The sequence below is a fragment of the Carassius carassius genome, chromosome 12 (genome assembly GCF_963082965.1).
Source record: "Carassius carassius chromosome 12, fCarCar2.1, whole genome shotgun sequence".
In the NCBI taxonomy this organism is placed as follows: Eukaryota; Metazoa; Chordata; class Actinopteri; order Cypriniformes; family Cyprinidae; genus Carassius; species Carassius carassius.
This window is the reverse complement of record NC_081766.1, coordinates 5724719-5745485: the sequence shown is the minus strand read 5'-3', so window position 1 is coordinate 5745485 and position 20767 is coordinate 5724719. Positions and strand designations below refer to the sequence as shown.

General features: G+C 41.1%; 1 protein-coding gene across 1 annotated transcript in view; it reads left to right on the top strand.

Annotated features, from left to right (window-relative positions):
* Positions 1 to 17055, top strand: part of LOC132154571 (glypican-1-like) — a 68517-nt gene extending 51462 nt beyond the window's left edge. Inside the window, exons 4-9 of the mRNA XM_059563180.1 lie at positions 11298 to 11463; positions 11576 to 11706; positions 11869 to 11985; positions 12909 to 13039; positions 13217 to 13392; positions 14321 to 17055. Of these exons, the coding sequence (XP_059419163.1) occupies positions 11298 to 11463; positions 11576 to 11706; positions 11869 to 11985; positions 12909 to 13039; positions 13217 to 13392; positions 14321 to 14529 (930 nt within the window). The 3' untranslated portion in view covers positions 14530 to 17055. The remainder of the gene's footprint in view (positions 1 to 11297; positions 11464 to 11575; positions 11707 to 11868; positions 11986 to 12908; positions 13040 to 13216; positions 13393 to 14320) is intronic.
* The last annotated feature ends 3712 nt before the right edge of the window (positions 17056 to 20767 follow it).

Below are 20767 nucleotides of genomic sequence, written 5' to 3'. Positions count from 1 at the left end.
CAGATAATCCAAGCCAAGAACCAGGGTGCAATCCACACACAGAAAGCAAGAGAGTATCAACTGGGAACACGCATACAGGAACAACGACCGACAAACTACTGAAGCACAGACCTTAACAAGCTAATGACACACAGGTGGGAGTAATCAGAACAATGAGCAATGAGTCCAGGCAAAGGCTTATGGGAAATGTATTTTGTGATGGAATGGCAAAGTAGTAGTAAGAAGTGCCCCATGGTGGAGCTCATGGTCACTCCAGCTGGTGATTGTGACACTAGCAGACGATCGCAGCAGACCTCACAGGACCAGGGGTCTCATTTATAAACGTTGCGTATGCACAAAATAGGCATAGATATTGCGTACACATTTTTTTATGCACATATCAGGATTTATAAAAAATAAACTTGGCGTAAATATGTACGGACATTATAAACCATGCGTACAAATGGTTTCCCGATGACAACAACAACAACATTTTCATTGTGATCTCAGGCTTTTGGATCTCACAAAATACAATCAATTAGTATTATCTTACACAGTTTTGCTGCTCAGCTATATTTAGCTTGTTATAAAGATGTTAAGACTAAAATAATGTTGTTGTTTTTTCCTTTTTTTCAGTGTTGTTAGCAGTCTGAAAATCTAAAGTTCTTCTTTATTTCTAATGTGTGATTCTGTGAATCTGCTTCATGTAGGTTTTACTAATTTACCCAAAGCAGAATATAATTATGTGTTGCTCACACAAAGCATAATGAGAGCAATAAGCTCTGGTGATATTTTTAACCATAGTCTGAGCTCTCAAGAGAGCAAGTTATCTTCTCTGAAATTGTCACCCAGTGTTCTGAAATAGTTCAGTGGCACTTCAACTTCATATAATTTGATTGTGTGCCTAGAGAGTTACTGTATTGCTGTTGCCTAAATTCTGTGAAACCGACAAGCTGGTGATCTAATGTATAAAGTGAATTTGAAACCCCATTTACAACCCATTTTACTGGTGTAATGTGACATATGTCACCATATTAAAATGATTTAACACTGAAGACTGAAGTACTGAATACTGAAAATTCAGCTTTGCCATCACAGATATATATATATATATATATGTGTGTGTGTGTGTATATATATATATATATATATTTGTGTATATTACTAAAGTCCTCTTGAGGAAGACAACATTTGCCGCCCAGTGGAATAAACTCAGGTTTTTTCCATGCAAACAACATACTTCCTAAACCACTTTAGATAAACAGAGTCGACAGTAGCCTATTTAAGCTTAATTAAGTCTAATTTAGTCTGGCCTTCTCTGAACTACTTTTGGTTTGGGAGGTTTAGTCCAAGAATGTTTCATTTCTGTCCAAGAAAAATCTCCCAGAAGTGTTTTCGGTTCATTTTGCACTTGTATCCTGTTCAGTTACTCCAAAGCTTTTGATTTGCTGTGCTGTGGTCTGGTTGGTATGTTTTCCTGACACATATCCCAGCAGTTCCTTCTAATAATCAGGAATCAGGGATACGTGCGTAATCTGTTCCCTAGGGTCTCTGATTCGGGGTTGAAATTAATAATGTGAGGTGATAGATATAATGGCAACAGATAAAAGGATTACATTACACACCATTGCTGACATTAACCTCTAGCTATCATAGAATTAACTAAACCACTAATTCTATTAAGCCCTTTGTTTTGGGATTTTGGTGCCAAATAGATTCTGGCATATGTGCAGTAGAGTCCTCATTAGGATTCAAAGGCTGGATGGCAAGTAAAATACAGGCCTAGAAATTTCAGAGTGCTTGTTTTTGTTAAACAGATATTTAACTCAAATGTACGGTATCTGTAAATGAAGGATGAGTTCATCTCACACTATTTTTTATCGTTCTTTCCTCCATCTGCTGTTTCCTTTTTAATCACGGCAATAGGAAACTCAGATCTTAAACCTACAATGTTTAGAATCTCTAGGCACAAGTTTGGAAACTATGACTCATTTCTGCATATTTGGTTCCTTCAAACAGTTCAACAAACAACTCGTTTATTCTCATGTGTTCCAGTTCAGTCAAATTGAGATTAATTTCACTCAAGGTCACGTTGTTGCCTACAGCACTTTTCTGGCATATTAAATAAATATATTAAATGACTCAGATCAAGCACTTGCTGTTAATCTCCAATTAAAGTAAAGATTTTTTTATTTTATTTTATTTAGCTAGAATATAATAATACAGAAAGAAATGTCACCAGAGATAAGCAGATGTGTATGTATCCTTGAAATATGATATATGAAAAATAACAGTGAAATGTGAAACATGAATTATGGCAGAATGAAATCAACAAACGTCTCCCAAATCTACATTTGCATCTTCATTATTTTGACAAATCGACAAATCATAGGTTATATTGATTAGATTGCCTACATTATAGCACCTGTGGAGTTACATAACCCATACAGACAGAGATGCTGTAAGATAAAATTTTTATATTTATGCCTTAAAGGAACACTCCGACTTTTTGGGACTTTAGCTTATTCACAGTATCTCCCAGAGTTAGATAAGTCCATACATACCTTTTTCATTTCTGTGCGTTCTGTAAGTGTTATTTGACGCACCCACCGCTAGCCTAGCTTAGCACAAAGACTGGATGTTAATGGATACTGGTAGCATAGTAATCCCAATAAGTGACAAAATAATGCAAACATTTTCCTATTTACATGTTGTGATCTGTATAGTCACAGCGTGTACTAATAACAAGGCTATATGAGACAGAGAGCATTTTTAATCGTATAAATACTGGGAACTATATTCTCACTAGGCGTAGGAGCACAGCTAACGTTACTTGGGCGGACTGGCTACTTGGGCGGAGTGATTAGCGCAGCACATGAGACGTGCCCTGGTGAGGAGAAGAGAGTTCGCTCAGAGTTGGAGTAATAGAGTCAGCAATTACTAGATAGTAGATTTATATTGTACAATCATGGGTGTTCGCTGTATTGTAAATAACTGCGACAATAAACAGGGGAGACCAGGTATTACTATGATGTTTCATAGAGTTCCAACCACAAACGCTGACCTGATGAATCGATGGCTACTTGCTCTGGAAATAGATCCAAACACACCTGTAAACACCATCACGAAGTATTTCGTTTGCTTTGAACATTTTACTGTAGACGACTATTTTGAAAAAATGCAAGTTGCCACACGGACCATGAAACGTGTGCTAAAGGATACAGCCATCCCATCGATAATAAAGACAGGGCAAATTGGATCACCTGTTGCTGCGGTAAGTGTTCCATCATGTTTTGAGATGACTAACATTAGCCATACTGTAACAGTGCCATGCTAATGTGATATAACCTTAGTAGTGACACTATAACGTGAATAGGGGGTCCGTGTATCCCCTTTATTGTTATTATTGTGACACCCTGTATGCAATAGCTATACTACAATTTCATTGAACTATGAATGATCATTATAACAAAATCACTTACTTGGTGGACAGCTGACCATTAGGTTCACTCGGCATGGGGCGTTTCTTCCAGTTAATCTTGTCACAATGGGGGAAAAAAAGACAACTGCCGGGTGTATTAGGGCAGAGAAATCTTCCGTGGTAGTGACGCAAATATTTTGATTGTCATCAAGCCTTGACATTGATGGCAATACCCGGTCCCATTCATTACAACAAAGGCACTCGGTTTCTGTCGGCATGTTCCACATTTACACCACCAGTCCGTGTTCATTCTGATCCTTACAGCTTCCAAAGTTTGTAACTCTTCGTCTGTGTATTCTGGCTCAAAACTATATGGTTCTGGATCTTGGTTTGATAGACAGTAAAATTCCTCTGAGTCTGACAATTCCTCAAAGTCAGCCATGATCACGAGTCACGTATAGCTAGTTAGTCACGTTTGTTTTTGTTTACGGTCTCATGTGCTGCGCTAATCACTCCGCCCAAGTAGCCACTCCGCCCAAGTAACGTTAGCTGTGCTCCTACGCCTAGTGAGAATATAGTTCCCAGTATTTATACGATTAAAAATGCTCTCTGTCTCATATAGCCTTGTTATTTGTACACGCTGTGACTATACAGATAACAACATGTAAATAGGAAAATGTTTGCATTATTTTGTCACTTATAGGGATTACTATGCTACCAGTATCCATTTACATCCAGTCTTTGTGCTAAGCTAGGCTAGCGGTGGGTGCGTCAAATAACACTTACAGAACGCACAGAAATGAAAAAGGTATGTATGGACTTATCTAACTCTGGGGGATACTGTGAATAAGCTAAAGTCCCAAAAAGTCGGAGTGTTTCTTTAAGCATAGAATATAGTTCATTTGTCTTAAGCAACTCCCCCTTGTTTTACATCAGCCATGATTTTTCTCATTAATAGTGATTTGAACAATAAATAATACTGAAATTCATATTCTTATGAATATTCTGATTTAAAATGTTAGATATAAATATTATTCTTAAATAGCAAAATTTGGTAAGTGTTTATATCAACCTCAGTATGAAACGCCCAGACCAATTCAGTGAGCGAATGGTGAATTCGTAGATTGGTTCAATCAACTGATCTCAAGATTGCTGAACGTCCAGGCTGGCATTCCAGAACTGAAGTCCAAGAGGCTCCCAAACGTGAGTCCGGTGTCAGAACTGAGCCGTACACTGAGCAGCAATCTCTCTCTATCCTGCTCTGATCTGATGAATCACAGATGCTCAGAGGCTTTGATGTGCCATATTATCCTCCCTCAACTTATTCTATCTCTCTGCTTCCCTCTGTCACACTCTCAGCCTTCTTCTCTCCTCACTTTCCCTCCCTTCCGTCGCTTCCTGCGCATCTTCACACATCTTTTTTTCTCTCTCATTCACTCCATTTGTCTATTCTCTGTATCTTTCTCATCTTATTCTCTCTTCTTCTGCTTCTTCTCTTCTCTCCTCATTAAAGAGTGTGTGCTTGAGTCATCCTTCGGGTAACAAGCACTGCCAGGTCTCCCTGAAGGGTGGTGTGCGTATGTGCTGTATGTGTGTGTAGGAGTCTTTTTACCTCAGTCCAATTCAGTTATATATGTGTCAGCGTGTGACAATGATGTATTTCTTGATGCTGCTTATTTTCACTATGAAGTGATGATATGTGCCTATTAATATCTAGAGTGACGTAAATCTGCTAGCCATGTCATGTGGTGCCTTTCAATCACATTTTATGTCATAGCTGTCATTATATACATCAAGAAAGAAGAAAGAAAAAGACTGCTATTGCATTTATAACAGTTCAATAAACAAGAAGATAATACAGAGTAACTGACACAATATTACTTTTAGATTCAGTTAATAAAGCAACACAAACAGGTTGTGGCATTTTGTTCCTGAATCAATCTGTGTTTTAACGCATTTTAAGTGAATGAATCAATCTCTCACATATGTTTTGCTCCACAATAAATCTGTATCTTGAGCAAATCGTTTGAATGAACAATTAAAAGCATTCACTTTAAATACACTCTTAAAGTTATTCAGTGGTTTGTTTCTTAATAAATCAGTATGTTTAAAGAAATTGTTTGAGTGAATGATTCAATTACTCACTTATAAAGACAGTCTGGCGTTTTGTTCTGCAATTCGTGTTTTTGAAAGAATTGATTGAGTGAATGATTCAGTGACTTACTCATAAAGAGTTATTTATGTTCTTGATGAATTAAAGGGTTTGAGCATATATATATATATATATATATATTTAGCAATATATGTTGATTCATCCCTCAACCAGAATTCAAACATTTTTCAGTTTTTGTCTAGGATTAATAATGGGCAACGGAGTTCTCTTACGAGAGCTCTCTCGTACTGCGTCTTAGCTAAGACGCTACGGGAAAAGTCTCTTTTCACGAAATACTGAAGCAAAATATTATCCTTAATTTTGTATTTTTGTAAAGCGCATTTGCAGCAGTACACAGCCATAGGCGAGACGGCTCGTTCGCTCATTGGCTTGTTCTGCGGCAACTGCACAGCCTATCGAGCGCGGGCTGATGCAACATCAGACTTCGCGCCCTTCTTGCCACTTCCCGCCGAAACGGGTGTGGCCCAACCTATAAAGGGAGCTCGAAAAGGCTGACTCACCTGATTTTTCATCTCTTCAGCGAAGCTCACGCATCGCTGGATCACGGAGGAAGCAAGCGCCGTCTGAGAAAGCACATCAGCAGGACGAGCCATTCTGAAGCTGCTGGCATCGCCGCCTTCCACTGCCGTTCCTGCTGCGCTATCCGGCGCCTATATCCTTTCAATTCTGTTATATCCAAGCTGTTCTTTATGTGTGTGTGTGTGTTCGCCCTGCGACACACACTCGTAAAAGAGCTCGCGTCTTTTTTAAGATGCCTTCCTGCGGCTCGTCAGAGCCCCACTCAGCGAGGGAGACCGGAACGTCATCTGTGTCTCCTGCCTGGGTGAAGATCATGCAGCGCTCGTGCTCGCTGACGGCGGATGCCCCCACTGCGAGCTGTTGCCATGGTGACTCTGAGGACTCGCCTGGCCCTTTTTCTCTGAGCCTGCATTCTCCGCTGCGCTGAGGCGCCGTAAAAGCATCGCTTCCAGCGGATTCCGGAACCGTCTTCAGCTCAACCAGGCTCGCCGGTTCGCCCTGCTTCACCGCCCCCCCCTGCATCGCTTCCCGGTGGGCAGCACCCGCTGTTTGCCGGCGCGTTGTCCGAGGAAGTCGATCTCAGGGCCGCGTCGGGGGAAGAGGACACGCGCTCTCTGCTAGCTTCGGGCAGTGAGGGCTGGGCGAGCTCCGAGGATCTCGCGCCTTCTGCTCAGAAGCCCAGCAGACGTCCTGACATCAAGAAGGAGCCGGGGCGAATGCTCGTGTTGGCCGCGATGAGTCTCGGCCGCGAGTGGTTTGCACCAGCGCCCCCCCTCTCATTCCCGGCTGGATGGTATTTCCCTTTCGGATGAGCGTACTTCTCAAAGCCCGCCTCATTTCTTCCTGAGCTTCACGAAGAGGTGGCGAAGGCTTGGAACGCTCCATATTCAGCGCGAACTCGTTCGTCTGTCTCACTAGCATTCTCCACACTGATGATGCTAAAAACAGGAACTACCACTCACTTCCGCCGGTGGAACAGGCGATAGCGACGCACCTTTGTCTGCCCTCTGCTGGACGCCGGCAAAAGCGGTGTTGCCATCTAAAGCCTGCTGTGTGACGCTGCGTCGGCACTACTAACGATGGCTGCTTCATCGAAGCGCAGGTGTACGAGTTCCGCTGTGGCCGAGCTCTCACCCAAGTGCGCCGCTGTTTCAGTTCCAGGAATTGTGACTGTCTCAGCATTTTCTGCAATGTGCAAGCCTGCACAGTTGCCTGCTTGCCTGCACACAAAAGCCATTATCACAACAGCTTCAGCAACGCAGCTCGAGACCCCCGTTCTCGCTCTACCGGCCGTCGCCCCGCACCGCGGGGGAGCTCGTGGACCACAGGGCTGTTTTACTCGATCACCTCGAGAAGCTCAGCCTCAGTGTCAATTGGGCGAAGAGTTCGCTGAACCCCAGTCAGACCATAGTTCTGGGTATAGTTCTGAACTCGTGTTCCATGACGGCGCGGCTGTCACCACAGCGCGCGATGGGCATTCAGCGCGCAGCGAGTTCTTTCCGCTGCGGCGCAACCGTATCGTTCAAACACTGTCAAAAGAAGCTGGGTCTCATGGCCTCAGCATCTCCGGTTCTGCGGCTGGGCCTGCTCCGCATGCGCCCCCTGCAGTTCTGGCTGAAGGCTCGGGTGCCGCGCAGAACGTGGCCGTCTGGCCGGCTGCATTTCAAGGTCGATCAGAGCTGTGTTGCGGCTCTAGCACCTTGGACAGTGAACGGCTGGTACCGATCAGGTGTAAGCCTGGGGACTTCCCCGAGTGTGAAAATGGTGTCGACGGACGCCTCCACTTCGGGATGGGGAGCGCTGCTCGAAGGCAGACCGTCCTTTGGCCTATGGTCAGAACGGGAAAAGCTCCATCATATCAACTGCCTGGAAATTCTGGCAGTGGAGAACGCGCTGACGCGCTTTTGTCCCCATATCAAGGATCACCACGTCGTAGTCCGTGCGGACAACATGTCCGTGGTGTCCTACATAAATCGCCAGGGCGGTCTCGGGTCCCGAAACCTGTGCAGGCTGACGGAACGCCTCCTGGTTTGGGCTCAGCGCAACGTGCACTCGCTGAGAGCAGTGCATGGGCCTGGACTGCAGAATCTGGGTCCAGACAGGCTGTCCAGAGGCAATGTTCCTACGGGCGAATGGTCTCTATACCTGCAAACAATCCGGCTGTTGTGGGAGAGATTTGGCATGGCGGAGGTGGACCTCTTTGCGTCCCACGAAAACGCTCACTGCCCCGCGTTCTTTTCCAAGAACAAAAGCGCGCTGTCACGGAGATGGCCGTGCTGCCCGCTTTATGCGTTCCCTCCGGTCTCCCTCCTTCCGCAGGTGATAGAACGGGTGAGAGAAACGAGATGTTCAATATTGCTTGTAGCACCTCTTTGGAAGAACCAACCATGGTTCCCAGATTTGATGCAGTTAGCAGATGTCGCCCCGTGGCCGGTACCGTTGAGGAGGGACCTCCTCTCGCAGGCCAGGGGCTCGATTTGGCACCCTCAACCGGAGTTGTGGTCCCTCCATGTGTGGGCGCTCAACGGTTACCCGCTGATCTCGCAGTGGGAGTGCTAAATACCATCACTCAGGCTAGAGCTCCGTCGACACGACGTCTGTATGCCTCGAAGTGGTCGGTGTTCTCCAGCTGGTGCACAGCTCGAGGTTATTCACCCCTTAGTTGTGAGGTGACGGAGGTCCTCTCCTTCCTACAGGAGCTGTTGGATAAGGGCAGAGCCCCATCCACGCTCAAAGTTTATGTGGCGGCCATCGCAGCGTTTTCTGAAACGGCGTCCGGTCAGTCAAAAGGAAGGAACGATTTAGTCATCCGGTTCCTCAGAGGAGCTAGGAGGCTGAATCCTCCCAGACCTCCGTCAGTCCCTATGTGGGACCTCGCGGCGGTTTTGGAGGCCTTGAAGGGTCCCCCTTTTGAGCCTATCCAATCGGTTAGCCTTCAGCATCTGTCGTTCAAGACAGTATTCTTGTTGGCTCTCGCTTCTGTGAAGCGTGTGGGTGATTTGCACGCGCTCTCGGTGAGCCAGTCGTGCTTGGAGTTTGGGCCCAATGACTCAAGAGTCATACTCAAACCTAGGCACGGTTATGTGCCGAAATCCCTCAACACACCGTTTCGGGCTCAGGTTATTGCCCTGTCTGCCCTGCCGGTGTCAGGGGAGGATGGAGACTCGAGTCTTCTTTGCCCTGTCAGGGTTTTAAGAGCTTATGTGTCTCGCTCTGCTGCCTTTCGGCAGACGGAGCAGCTGTTTGTCTCGTTCGGTGGACGTTCCAAGGGAATGGCTGTTTCGAGACAGACTCTATCCAGATGGATAGTTGACGCCATAGCGTTAGCTTACGCTTCCAGGGGCCTTCAGTGCCCGTTGGGCGTCAGAGCACACTCCACAAGAGGCGTCGCCTCGTCGTGGGCGTGGTCTACTGGGATCTCCTTGCAGGATATATGTATGGCGGCAGGTTGGGCCTTGCCGTCTACATTCATCAGGTTCTATAACCTGGAGGTCCCCGCCTTGCAAGCAAGGCTGTTGTCGTTATAGTCGAATTAGGGCCCTGAGGGGAATTCTGAGTTCACGAGCGCTATGCGCTGCCGACTGTTATATGGGCAGTATTGCGTAAGACCCGCATTGCAACATTGGTCAGGCCTTGCCTCGGCTGTGTGATGTCATATTGCCGCATCTACGGATGCTGCTAGATATAGGACGGAGGGCTTTTTCCCTTTTCTGTCCTGGACTCTCTGTGAGTCCCTCAGGTGACTGTGCACTGTAAATCCTGGGCGTTGCTTCAGGTTTATTGGTGTGTGATCCCTGCGCGCACTGCGTTTTACATTGGGTTCCCGTAGCGTCTTAGCTAAGACGCAGTACGAAAGAGCTCTCGTAAGAGAACGTACTCGGTTACTAAACGTAACCTCGGTTCTCTCTAGAAGAGCGAACGAGTACTGCGTCCTCTGCCGCGCGCACGATTCACTCTGGTTCGCTTCGGCGATGAAATAAATCAGGTGAGTCAGCCTTTTCGAGCTCCTTTTATAGGTTGGGCCACACCCGTTTCGGCGGGAAGTGGCAAGAAGGGCGCGAAGCATCAGCCCGCGCTCGATAGGCTGTGCAGTTGCCGCAGAACAAGCCAATGAGCGAACGAGCCGTCTCGCCTATGGCTGTGTACTGCTGCAAATGCGCTTTACAAAAATACAAAATTAAGGATAATTTTTTGCTTCAGTATTTCGTGAAAAGAGACTTTTCCCGTAGCGTCTTAGCTAAGACGCAGTACTCGTTCGCTCTTCTAGAGAGAACCGAGGTTACGTTTAGTAACCGAGTACGTTTTCTTTTATCCAGCTGAACGCATATGACAGAACTGTAGCTCAGCATTAACTGCACTGATGTCATCTGGGGTTACTTGTCTGATTCTATTTGAATTTAAAAGTAGAGTTTACAATTAAATGCAAATTTATTCACACAGCTTGTTTATGTGACAAAAGGACCCGCCACTAAAAGTCCACAAGATTTCTTTGCTTTCTGAAAGACTCCTACTCGATAACAAAGGAATGCATAGGATTGCAAATGTTTCATCATCTGATTGCATTAAAGGCTTTGATTGAAAAATGTTAAGAACTGGTTACCTCACACAAGTCATTGCAATATACAGCTGAGTACATTCATCTTTGTGAAACTGTGTCAAAGTTGCTTGTCACAGTCATGACTGAATGTTTCATGCAGCCTAATGCAGTTAAGACACAGAAAGAAAACGGTACATTTACATAAATCAAATGTCACGCTGACTGCATTTTTATTTACACCTAAACAAAGACTAGATTTGGCTCCAAAATCCGTGAAATTCGATTTATTTAAACATACACAAGCAAATGTCAAGTTTTTTCTCTCCTATCCAAATTTCTTTTCCCTAAGGGGCCCTAAATGAATCCCATGCTTTGACATCAGAGGGGTGGAGGTTTTTGATAAAGAGGGAATATTGTGAAAGATGTCTCCGACCTCATGGGGGTTACTGTCAGAGAATGTGTAGAAAAGCTATTAATAATCATTCCAAAATGTACCATCCAACATCTTTGGACCTCATGGGAAACTGTAGGAACTGATAAAGACTTGTTTGCAGGATGTAATTATCACATTTTATTACAAAACAATTCACAGGGCATTTTCATTGGGTACATGAGTCAGTATAAATATGCCTAGGCTGTTCTCTAAATTCTTTGTTTGTTACACACAGGTGTATATGAGCACTGAATGTGTGCGCGCCGTCATGAAGATGACATACTGTCCTCACTGTAGCGGCATGGCCTTTGCCAAACCCTGCTCAAACTACTGTAAGAATGTCATGAAGGGCTGCCTCGCCAATCAAGCAGATCTGGACTCTGAGTGGAGGAACTTGGCAGGTAGGCGGGACCAAGATGGAGCCTTAATAGAGCAACATTCGGGTTCTGGAAGTACAAATTCCATTCATTTTCCCATACATTCATGATATAAAGACTTTGTGTTTATGTGTAGATACTATGCTGGAAGTAGTTGACAAACTGAGCCGGCCTTACAGTGTAGATTCAGTGGTTCTGTCTCTGCCAAAACGCATTGCTGAAGCTATTCTCTACATGCAAGACAACCTCAACACGTTCAACAATAAGGTCAGTGCTACACTATAAACCTGTCTGAAAAGACCTAACCTTTAAGATATTAAATCATAAATATATCCCATGTCCCCAACAATTATGATGCTAAAAATGTGTTAAACTTCTTCTTATGAAATCTTGAGCTAGAGTTAACCAGAACCCTTTCCTGTTCTTCAGGTGCTTCAAGCATGTGGTTCTCCTGCTCAGAGCTTCAAATCTGAGGACCAGATCAAGAGAGGGAGAAACACAGCAGAAGAAGTGAGCGGCACCCCAGGAGCCCAGCTGGAGAAACTGGTGAGTGTTTGCATGGTGTGTAGTTTTTGCTTCAGGACCCTGCTTTACATCAGAAATCAAGTGGCAACCCAGCACAGTAATAAAATTGTTTAATGTACAAAATGTACACAAAATGTCCTGATGAACACTGATGTTTATTAACTCAGTAAAGGTTGGTGATATTTGATGAGTATCGATACATCAGGCGTTTTGGACTCATATGGTATGATTTAGAAGAAAATGTACAGTAGCTCATACTTGAGGAGAAAAAAAATATTTATAGAAAAATAAATAAAAATAAAAGTACTGTATTCAGTTGTCCAAACAAAGCTCAAATACATATTTTGGTGAACTTGCTAGTATTTATATGGGCGAAAAGTAAAATTCTTTTCTATTAGTTTGTAAAGTAAATCAATGAGATTTTTATAACAGTATACAAATATCAATTGCCTTTATATCTCCCAATATTATGTTTTAGTAAAATGCTTAAATGCTTTGTAAAATTTAAATTGTGGAGGGAAAAACATATAATGCTATGCCATACAGTGATTACATTTTAATATGTAATAGATGTTACTTCAAAAAGACACTTGAATCATGAAGTGATACTAAAGGGCCTTTTACTTGCTAAAAAGAATAAACAATCAATCAGACCAAAGAAGGCATGGAGCAGATTGTGTAAAAACAGATTTTTCAGCAAACATTTGATAATTTAGAGGACTTAAAAATTTGCTTATCAAATATGACACAATAGGTTTTATAGGGTTAATATTACTGTGAACTGCACAGGCTCAATAATATGTAAAGTAGGAACATTTTGTAAATGCATAAACAACAGCTGAAGTGTTATTTATTTTATTATTTGTAATTAGAAATATTTTTTCATTGCTGTCTATGACCCTGTTTGTGAGATCCCATTTTCCATCCCATTTTCTTTCTCTCAGTTATCCGATGTGTCCAGAATGTTGCGGGATATCATGCAGTACTGGGTCCATTTGCCCAGAAAACTGTGTGTGGATCGCGATTCTGGACCGAGTGAAACAGACAGATGTTGGAACGGAATGAATGTGGATAGGTAAATGCACATAAACAACTCATTCAACCTCATTCATGCTTAGTGAGTACAGGATTATTTTATAGCAGTTTTATAGTACAAAATCTGCAGCTTTTCAAAAGCCAGGGAGCATAGATATCACTTATCAATCACAAAACAGATCACATGCATCTTTCTTGTTGTGTTGTGTTCTGTCAGGTATCTGCCAGAAGTGATGGGAGACGGGCTGGCCAATCAGATCAATAATCCTGAGGTGGAGATTGACATTACCAAACCAGACATGGCTGTACGCAAACAGATCATGCAGCTTAAGATAATGATCAACCGACTAACGTACGCCATCAATGGAAATGATGTGGAATTCCAGGACACCAGTAAGTATACACATACTGTACACTTGGAGTCTTTCGCAAAAAAAAAAAATACTTTTATTCAGAAAGTAACAGCGCAGACATTTATCATGTTAGAAAACATTTCCAGTTATTTCAAATGAAGGCATTTCTTTTGAACTTTTAAGGAATCCTAAAAAAAATATGATTTCCACAGAAATATTAAGCAGCATAACTTTTTTCAGTATTGATAATAATAAATTTTTCATTCAGGATCATGTGATTGGCCATTAAAGCAATAAATTACATTTGAAATACTTAAATAGAATTTAAATCCAATTCAAAATATTAGTTAGTAATTAAAGCGTGTAGCGCTGAGACCCTATTGTAATTGTTGGAATGGTCAAGGATCAGCAATATCCACGTAAAACTGATTGGGCAGACCAATATATACAGACCATATATATATATATATATATATATATATATATATATATATATATATATATATATATATATATATGTATATATATATATATACTGTACGTGTATGTATGGACAAAATAATCAAACAACATTGCCTTTAGGACCACTGCTGTTAATCAAATTGTTCTTTAAATATCTGACATTATTTGGCATTATATATATATATATATATATATATATATATATATATATATATAAACTGTTAAACTTTCCCCATTGGATAGCTATAACATGGTTATTTAGAAAGTTGCTACAAAAAGAAGGGACACTAAATGATTGATAACAAATTTACAAACTATTTCACTTACTAAAATGAGTCTAATTTAAAAAAAAAAAAATCTACTGGCTATAAAAACTGAAGTTAACTTAGAATTGCAGCTATTTTAAGTTAGTTACTCTTCAATCCTGGAATGTAGCTTCATCATTGCTGCGGAACGTTCCTGAACTCTGTCTCACTTCAATCTCCTTGTGGTGTTCTCATCTCTAGGTGATGATATCAGCGGTTCAGGAAGTGGAATGTGCGCCGACGATCAGTGTTCTCGTGATACGCGTTTATCGGCCCCAAACACGGACAAACCCAATGTATACAGCTATCCATCAGAGAAGAAGAAGGTGGTGACAGGAAGAAGCAGCAAGAACCTTCCTTGTGTCAGCCTCTACCTTCTCTCATTGGTCACAGTCTTGCTTAGGCGATAATTGACAGGCAATTCCACCAACTGGGACTGAGTACAGGACTAGGTTGGATTGTGGAGGGGCGGGGTTAGTCACATTGCCAAAACAAACATGCAAACATCAACAGAAACCGGCGAATGCATCACTTTTTTTTTGTCTTGAATAAGAACACCATGGAATATTCTTAGATCTGTGTACTTTTTTGTCTCTTATTTGATATATGACACCCCTAGAGCTGGTCTTTTGCTTGTCTTTATGTCTGTGGTGAAAAAGATCTCTGAGAATGCGCCAGTCTGTAACAATAGCTATAAAAATCCACCCCAACAAACAAGACATGCTGGTTTTTCCTTATTCAAAAATCATTTAAAATTATATTTATTTATTAATTAAGACCCATAACGATAAGACGTCTCTGGCCCCTCAAGCATGAGAATGTCCTTCAACACTCGATCAAAAACGAACCGTGTGTTCTTCTTATCTTTGTTTTAAAGCTTTTCTGAACATGCAAACAAGCTTAACTGAGTCTTGTTTCATGAAAACCAGCTGTCTCACACTGTGTCTGTCTCTCTCTTGCGTTTATTGTACTAGTTTTTGCACTCCGCTTTGCAAATGGGTTTCAGGGGCCATTTTAAAGAAAACACAAAATGTATTTACTCTGGATGTAAATAAACGTGTACTAACCACTGTCACATTTTCAGTATATCCTTGAGGAGCCTCAGTAGCACTAGAGCAACATTTGGGATGAAATGTTAATGCACCAGAAATGAGAAAGAGACAGATGTGTTTTACGATGCACTCTAATCCATGGGACAGATTTACAATGACAGAAAGTGATTTTACACGTGGGAAAAGACAAGCTGGAGAATGAAAGACTTGAAACCGAAGGGATGTGGAGGGGTTTCTGGACATTGTTAATTTGATATTGATTCAGACCACACAGAGATGTGTTATGTGTGATTGCACTTCAGAGAAAGTGTTGCTTTGTAAGTACTCACTATACAAAATATACACGTTTACTCATGCTGCATCCACGTCAGATCAGATTAGTTCAGTGAGTCACAGATGTGTGTCTCAAATATTTCTCAGCTCTGCACCCTGCCCTTCGTTAGCAGACAAGTTGGATTGTTTATGGTACACAGACAATGTGTGTTGGATGAAGGTAAGAATCATTCTCTATGCAAGTATGTAAACACAAATAACGTTAGTATGTATACTAATATTTTTGCGTCAATGTAGCGCTAGCACACCTTAGTACTCAACGGGGTGATAGAGTTACCATCAAATGTTTGCGTTATTAAATTAAATGTTGTTGTTATTAAGTTAACTATATCTATAAATATGTTTTCTCTTGGACTAACTTGAACTAGCTTGCTAAGCTAAATAGCATGCATGCCTCCCATACTTATGTTACATTATGAAATACACAGAGTCTAATTCGTTTGGAGTATAGATGGATTGTTAGAATGACTTTTCTCAAGGGGGCGATAGAGTTACCATCAAATGTCTGCGTTATTGAATTGAATGTCATGAATGTTGACTTTTGGACCAACTAAAATAGCTTGCTAAGCTAAATTCACTGTGGCTCCATCATGATAGTGGGTAAAATTTAGCTGAAAATGGCTTAATACCCACAATTGTGCACCTTTTGTACTTATGTTACATTATAATATACATTGAAGATACAATTTCCAGCATTCCCATGACCCTACAGAGGATAGGACGGATAAACTATTATAATGCAATGTAAAATTAAGCATGGACAGAAGCATTTGTGTTTTCATACTTGCATAGAGTTTCAGGCCGAAGAGAGAATGACAAGTTTTGACCAAGCCTGGGAAGAGCATAAGTTTTATGAACTTTGCCTTTGTAGGGTTTACAGGAAGTGATGTAATTTTCCTTAATGATGATTAAGGTTGCCGCTGGCTCTGCAGAGAAAGTGCTTCAGTTTCGGTCACTATGAAGTTGTGTACAGATCTGACCAGGTCAATGAGATGGAGAATAACACCCCCTCCCTTCCAGTTTAGAAATGCTGCACTTTGCATGATGCACACGGCCAAGTCCGCATGACTACAGCACATGATCCGGGGTCGATAAGAGAAAAACATCCCACGGCAGTGTTATGGATGGTTTGTTGATCGATCGGATCAGATGTGGTTGGAGAAATGGACCCACGGCACAATTCACTAACTATCTATAGAGTGATCTGACCTGAAATCAGTCTTAACTGTCTTTAACACGTTTGTTGAATCATTGACAGTTGGTAGTCTGACCCCAGGTCAGGTAAACAGTCCCACCTTTAGGTTCAATGGCGTAACGGTGGTCGCTCTTTACTGATGAATGTGGCTGATATCGTCAAAATGTGTTGAGAATTGAAATGCATTCTGGTATATACTTTTGTTCCTGTTTTTTTTAAGGTTGTTTGTGTTTAAGGTTGAAAGTAGAACATTTTGAAGAGACTGAGGAAATTACTGTCCATTGTTATTGTATGTTCTTTAAAAAGAAAGAGGAGAAACCCTTTTGTCAATTATATAGATCAAAAGATTTTGAAAATATCTGTGTCATGTTCATTTTGTTCACACACACACACGCACGCACGCACACACACACACACACACACACACACACACATGTCACAAATTATATTATACACACAATTTAATTAAATTGTAAAATTTTTGAATGTAGAAACTTTGAATATCATAGTATTTGATATGATTACAATTTGTATACATAACCAATTACTATATATATGTCCTGTGAAGGTCTGCTCCCTGGGTGCTGCAGCATAAATGGCTGCCCACTGCTCCGGGTGTGTGTTCACTGCTGTGTGTGTGTGTGTGTGTGTGTGTGTGTGTGTGTGTGTGTGTGTGTGTGCACTTTGGATGGGTTAAATGCAGAGCATTAATTCTGAGTATGGGTCACCATACTTGGCAGTATGTCAGGTCACTGAATGTATTTAATATGAACAGTCCTGTGAGACTGAAATTCGAGACCAAAACTACTCACATTTATTTACAGTATTTGTGCAATACACAAGACAAGTGTGAAAACCAAGATTAATATTTCAGTGTTACACACCATTTTCTCTTTTATTGCTGGAAACCATGAAAAAACACACATTGACCTTCTTTAAAAAAAAAAATCCTCTCAGCTATGAGGGTCTGTTCCAATGTTTTCTTCCCTCTCACCTGCTCGTCTCCTGGGTAGAGCCCATCTGTGCCCTCTACACGACTGATGATGTCAACAGCCATTTCCTGTCTAATTGTGCCAGTCTATTCATGCCAGTGTATCTGCTCTGGGATCAGTGTCAGTGCCTCATTGATTATTCTGCATAATCTCATTTGTTCTACAACTCTCTCTCTCTCTCTGTCTCGCTCTCTCTCGACATGCTTGGCTCATGCGGTTTCTTTCTCTTTCCCTGCTGATCAGGTGGGTCTGTGTTAATTTCACCCAATTGTGGAGACTGATTACTGGAACAGACATCATTCATATTGTGAGCTGCTCTGCAGTAAGACAAAACTCTTATCTCTCATTCTGGTACTAAAATAGCATCTTATTTCTTCCCAAAACACACAGACGCCACGCTCAGTACAGCAGATGGACAATTTCTACATTAAGAAACATAGGGTTTTATATCCATTCATTTTGTTTCCACAAAACACAGCCTTGACCAAGGCAATTACTCTGGCAAATAAATTCAAACTGGCAAATCCTCAAACAGGGATCGAACATAGAAAAGTGCATCTGTTTTTCCATGTCATTTCAGATTTTTAGATACAGTATATTTAATTGGCTAGTTTTTCTAGCTGTCTCTGGCTGTTCCTTACAAGTAAATACCATTTTTGTACTACAGTGGTTATTTTGGACACGTACTGTGTTACTGCCATGGTATTTTACTAATCCTAAGAACATCATGGTAATAGTTTACTTGTTTTGTGCAAATAATAATAATGGTTTACTGAAAGTCCTAAAGTGTTATTTGCTTGAGTGCGTGTTTCTAGAGACCTGAAACGGGACAGAGGCCCAACAAATCTGCTTGTAAAATTCCAATTGCATCACATATCATGCTTTTGGACACTATTTGAAGTACCCTGTAAATACCACAGTGTATAAATATTTTAATCATACATTGCCATGTTATATATCAAAGTATACCATTCTACATAACTGCAGTAAATGATCAATCATTGTATAAAGAGCTTTATGGAGAACCGTGGCTGCTTCATCGCTCGAACCTGACATTTCTTTCCACACCCCACATAGAGGCCTGCGGCCCAGCTTCATATTGGTGTGTTTGAAGCATATTTCTTTTATGTGACATGAAGGCCTGCTGCATGTCCCTCACTTTGATGAAATCTGGTCAGCAGGCAATGCGACGCACATCCTCTTTTTCCTGTGTGCTTAGAACGCCCCACATCCGCTTCCGCTGTCTTCCTCCAACAGATTGATACCAGGCAGACTCCCCATGAAAGAAAGGCTTCAATGCGACAATGTGTCATCCTCTGTGTTTATTTTGCAGAGCGATGGATGTCTGTAGGAAGATCTGAAGCGTATCACTTTCTACCTCCAGATGGATGATGGTTAATAATGAGACAATGTGCACTTCCAACATCAACAGCGCTATATTCCTCATCTGAGATTCCTCTCGTGTTTGTTGAGCCACCGGCCAGAAATAAAATGCCATACGGTTCTTATTTGGGCTCTTAAGAGCGAGTCCAAACTGTATTTTATTGTATTTGTTGTTCAAGGGCTGCATATCTTTCAGATGTTCTTCCATCTCTGTTAAACATTCCTTTCTCGCTAGACTAAATTGACCATTGATGTTATTTATCCGCATCAGCAAACTCTTCACTGATTCATAGCATTTCATATTAGCATGGCCTTGACCTTGCTGACAGAATGAAAATCCTTTTAAAATATTTTGTGCAGTGTCTTCGGGAACACTGTAAACCACAAGTTTATTGCTTATTTTTCCTGAAATATGTCACTGAAGGCTAGACAAGAAAGGTACGGTCTGACTGTTTCCAGGCATAATTTTGGATGCTGTTTCCTGAAATTTTTTAAAAAGCTACCCTTCACTTTCCCACACACACTGGGGTTTTTAATACCTTGCATTAACTTGGTTTTTAAACAAGACATATAGCATAGACAGTAGGTTGTTTTGGGTAACTCAAGCTAAGTTAATTTGTCCCAAAAAAAAAAAAAGTCCATAGATATGCCCTTTTCAATGTAAATTATTGCCTTATTATCATCTCCTCAAAATAATCTTGAAGCATCATTGATGTTCGCAGCAAAAAGGCAGGATGAGCTAGATGACAAATCTTAATACAAAGGTTAAGTGATTTGACCAAACCTCCCCAAAGTGAATCTCTTTTGTGCTGTTGTTTGTTTGTAGCCTATAGGCTGTTTTATAGTTATTAGCAGGTCATAAAGTGGAGGAAATACTATACAGTGGATCTAAAAACTGTAGATTTGTAGACATGCAAATGTTAAGGAACAGTTTATTTTTGACGAATCAATTCAAAGATTAAGTGATTCCCTCATAACCCGTGAAAACGATCGTTTGCCGCCATCTGCAGGCGTAAATATGTAATACAATGTCCTCACTGAATTAATCTTTAAAGGAATATTTTTGAAGAACATAATAAAAAGACTCGACTCACTGGAAAATTCGAATCAAAACCATGGCTAATTTGTGGTTATAAGTTTTTTGTTTGTTTGTTTGTTTTTTTGTAGTAAAATGATGGTTAATTTTCGTAAGGGAACTCTTTCTCAGCAGGCCTTTCCAATACTTGCATAACTTATATTCAGAATAAACCTCTAAGTTTTAAAGTTAGCTGGTTTTGATCCTAGTAACATCTGATGCATTTCAAGCCTTAAATTTGCAGTGAGTTTGTTTACCTTTAACAATAAAATACACATAAGGCAAACCACTGGAACAATTTAGTAAGTATTATTAAAGCTGTGAGTCCAAAAGTCAACGTCCTGATTTTCTTGTTAATAAAAATTTAAAACATTTATTAAAAATAAATAAATAAATAAAATGCTGCGTCTTATTATGCGTTGCTGATTTAATAAATAAATGCAGATTTGAAGTTTTTAGAAATTCTAATGGAAATTAGAACGTTTTTAAATATAAGCCATTTCATTAGCATTTGCTGCCATCAAGTGGTTATTACTTAATATAAAGGATTTTTTTTGTATTCAAACTAAAATATCCATGGCATTCTGTTTATTTCTACACAAATAATAACAATGATAA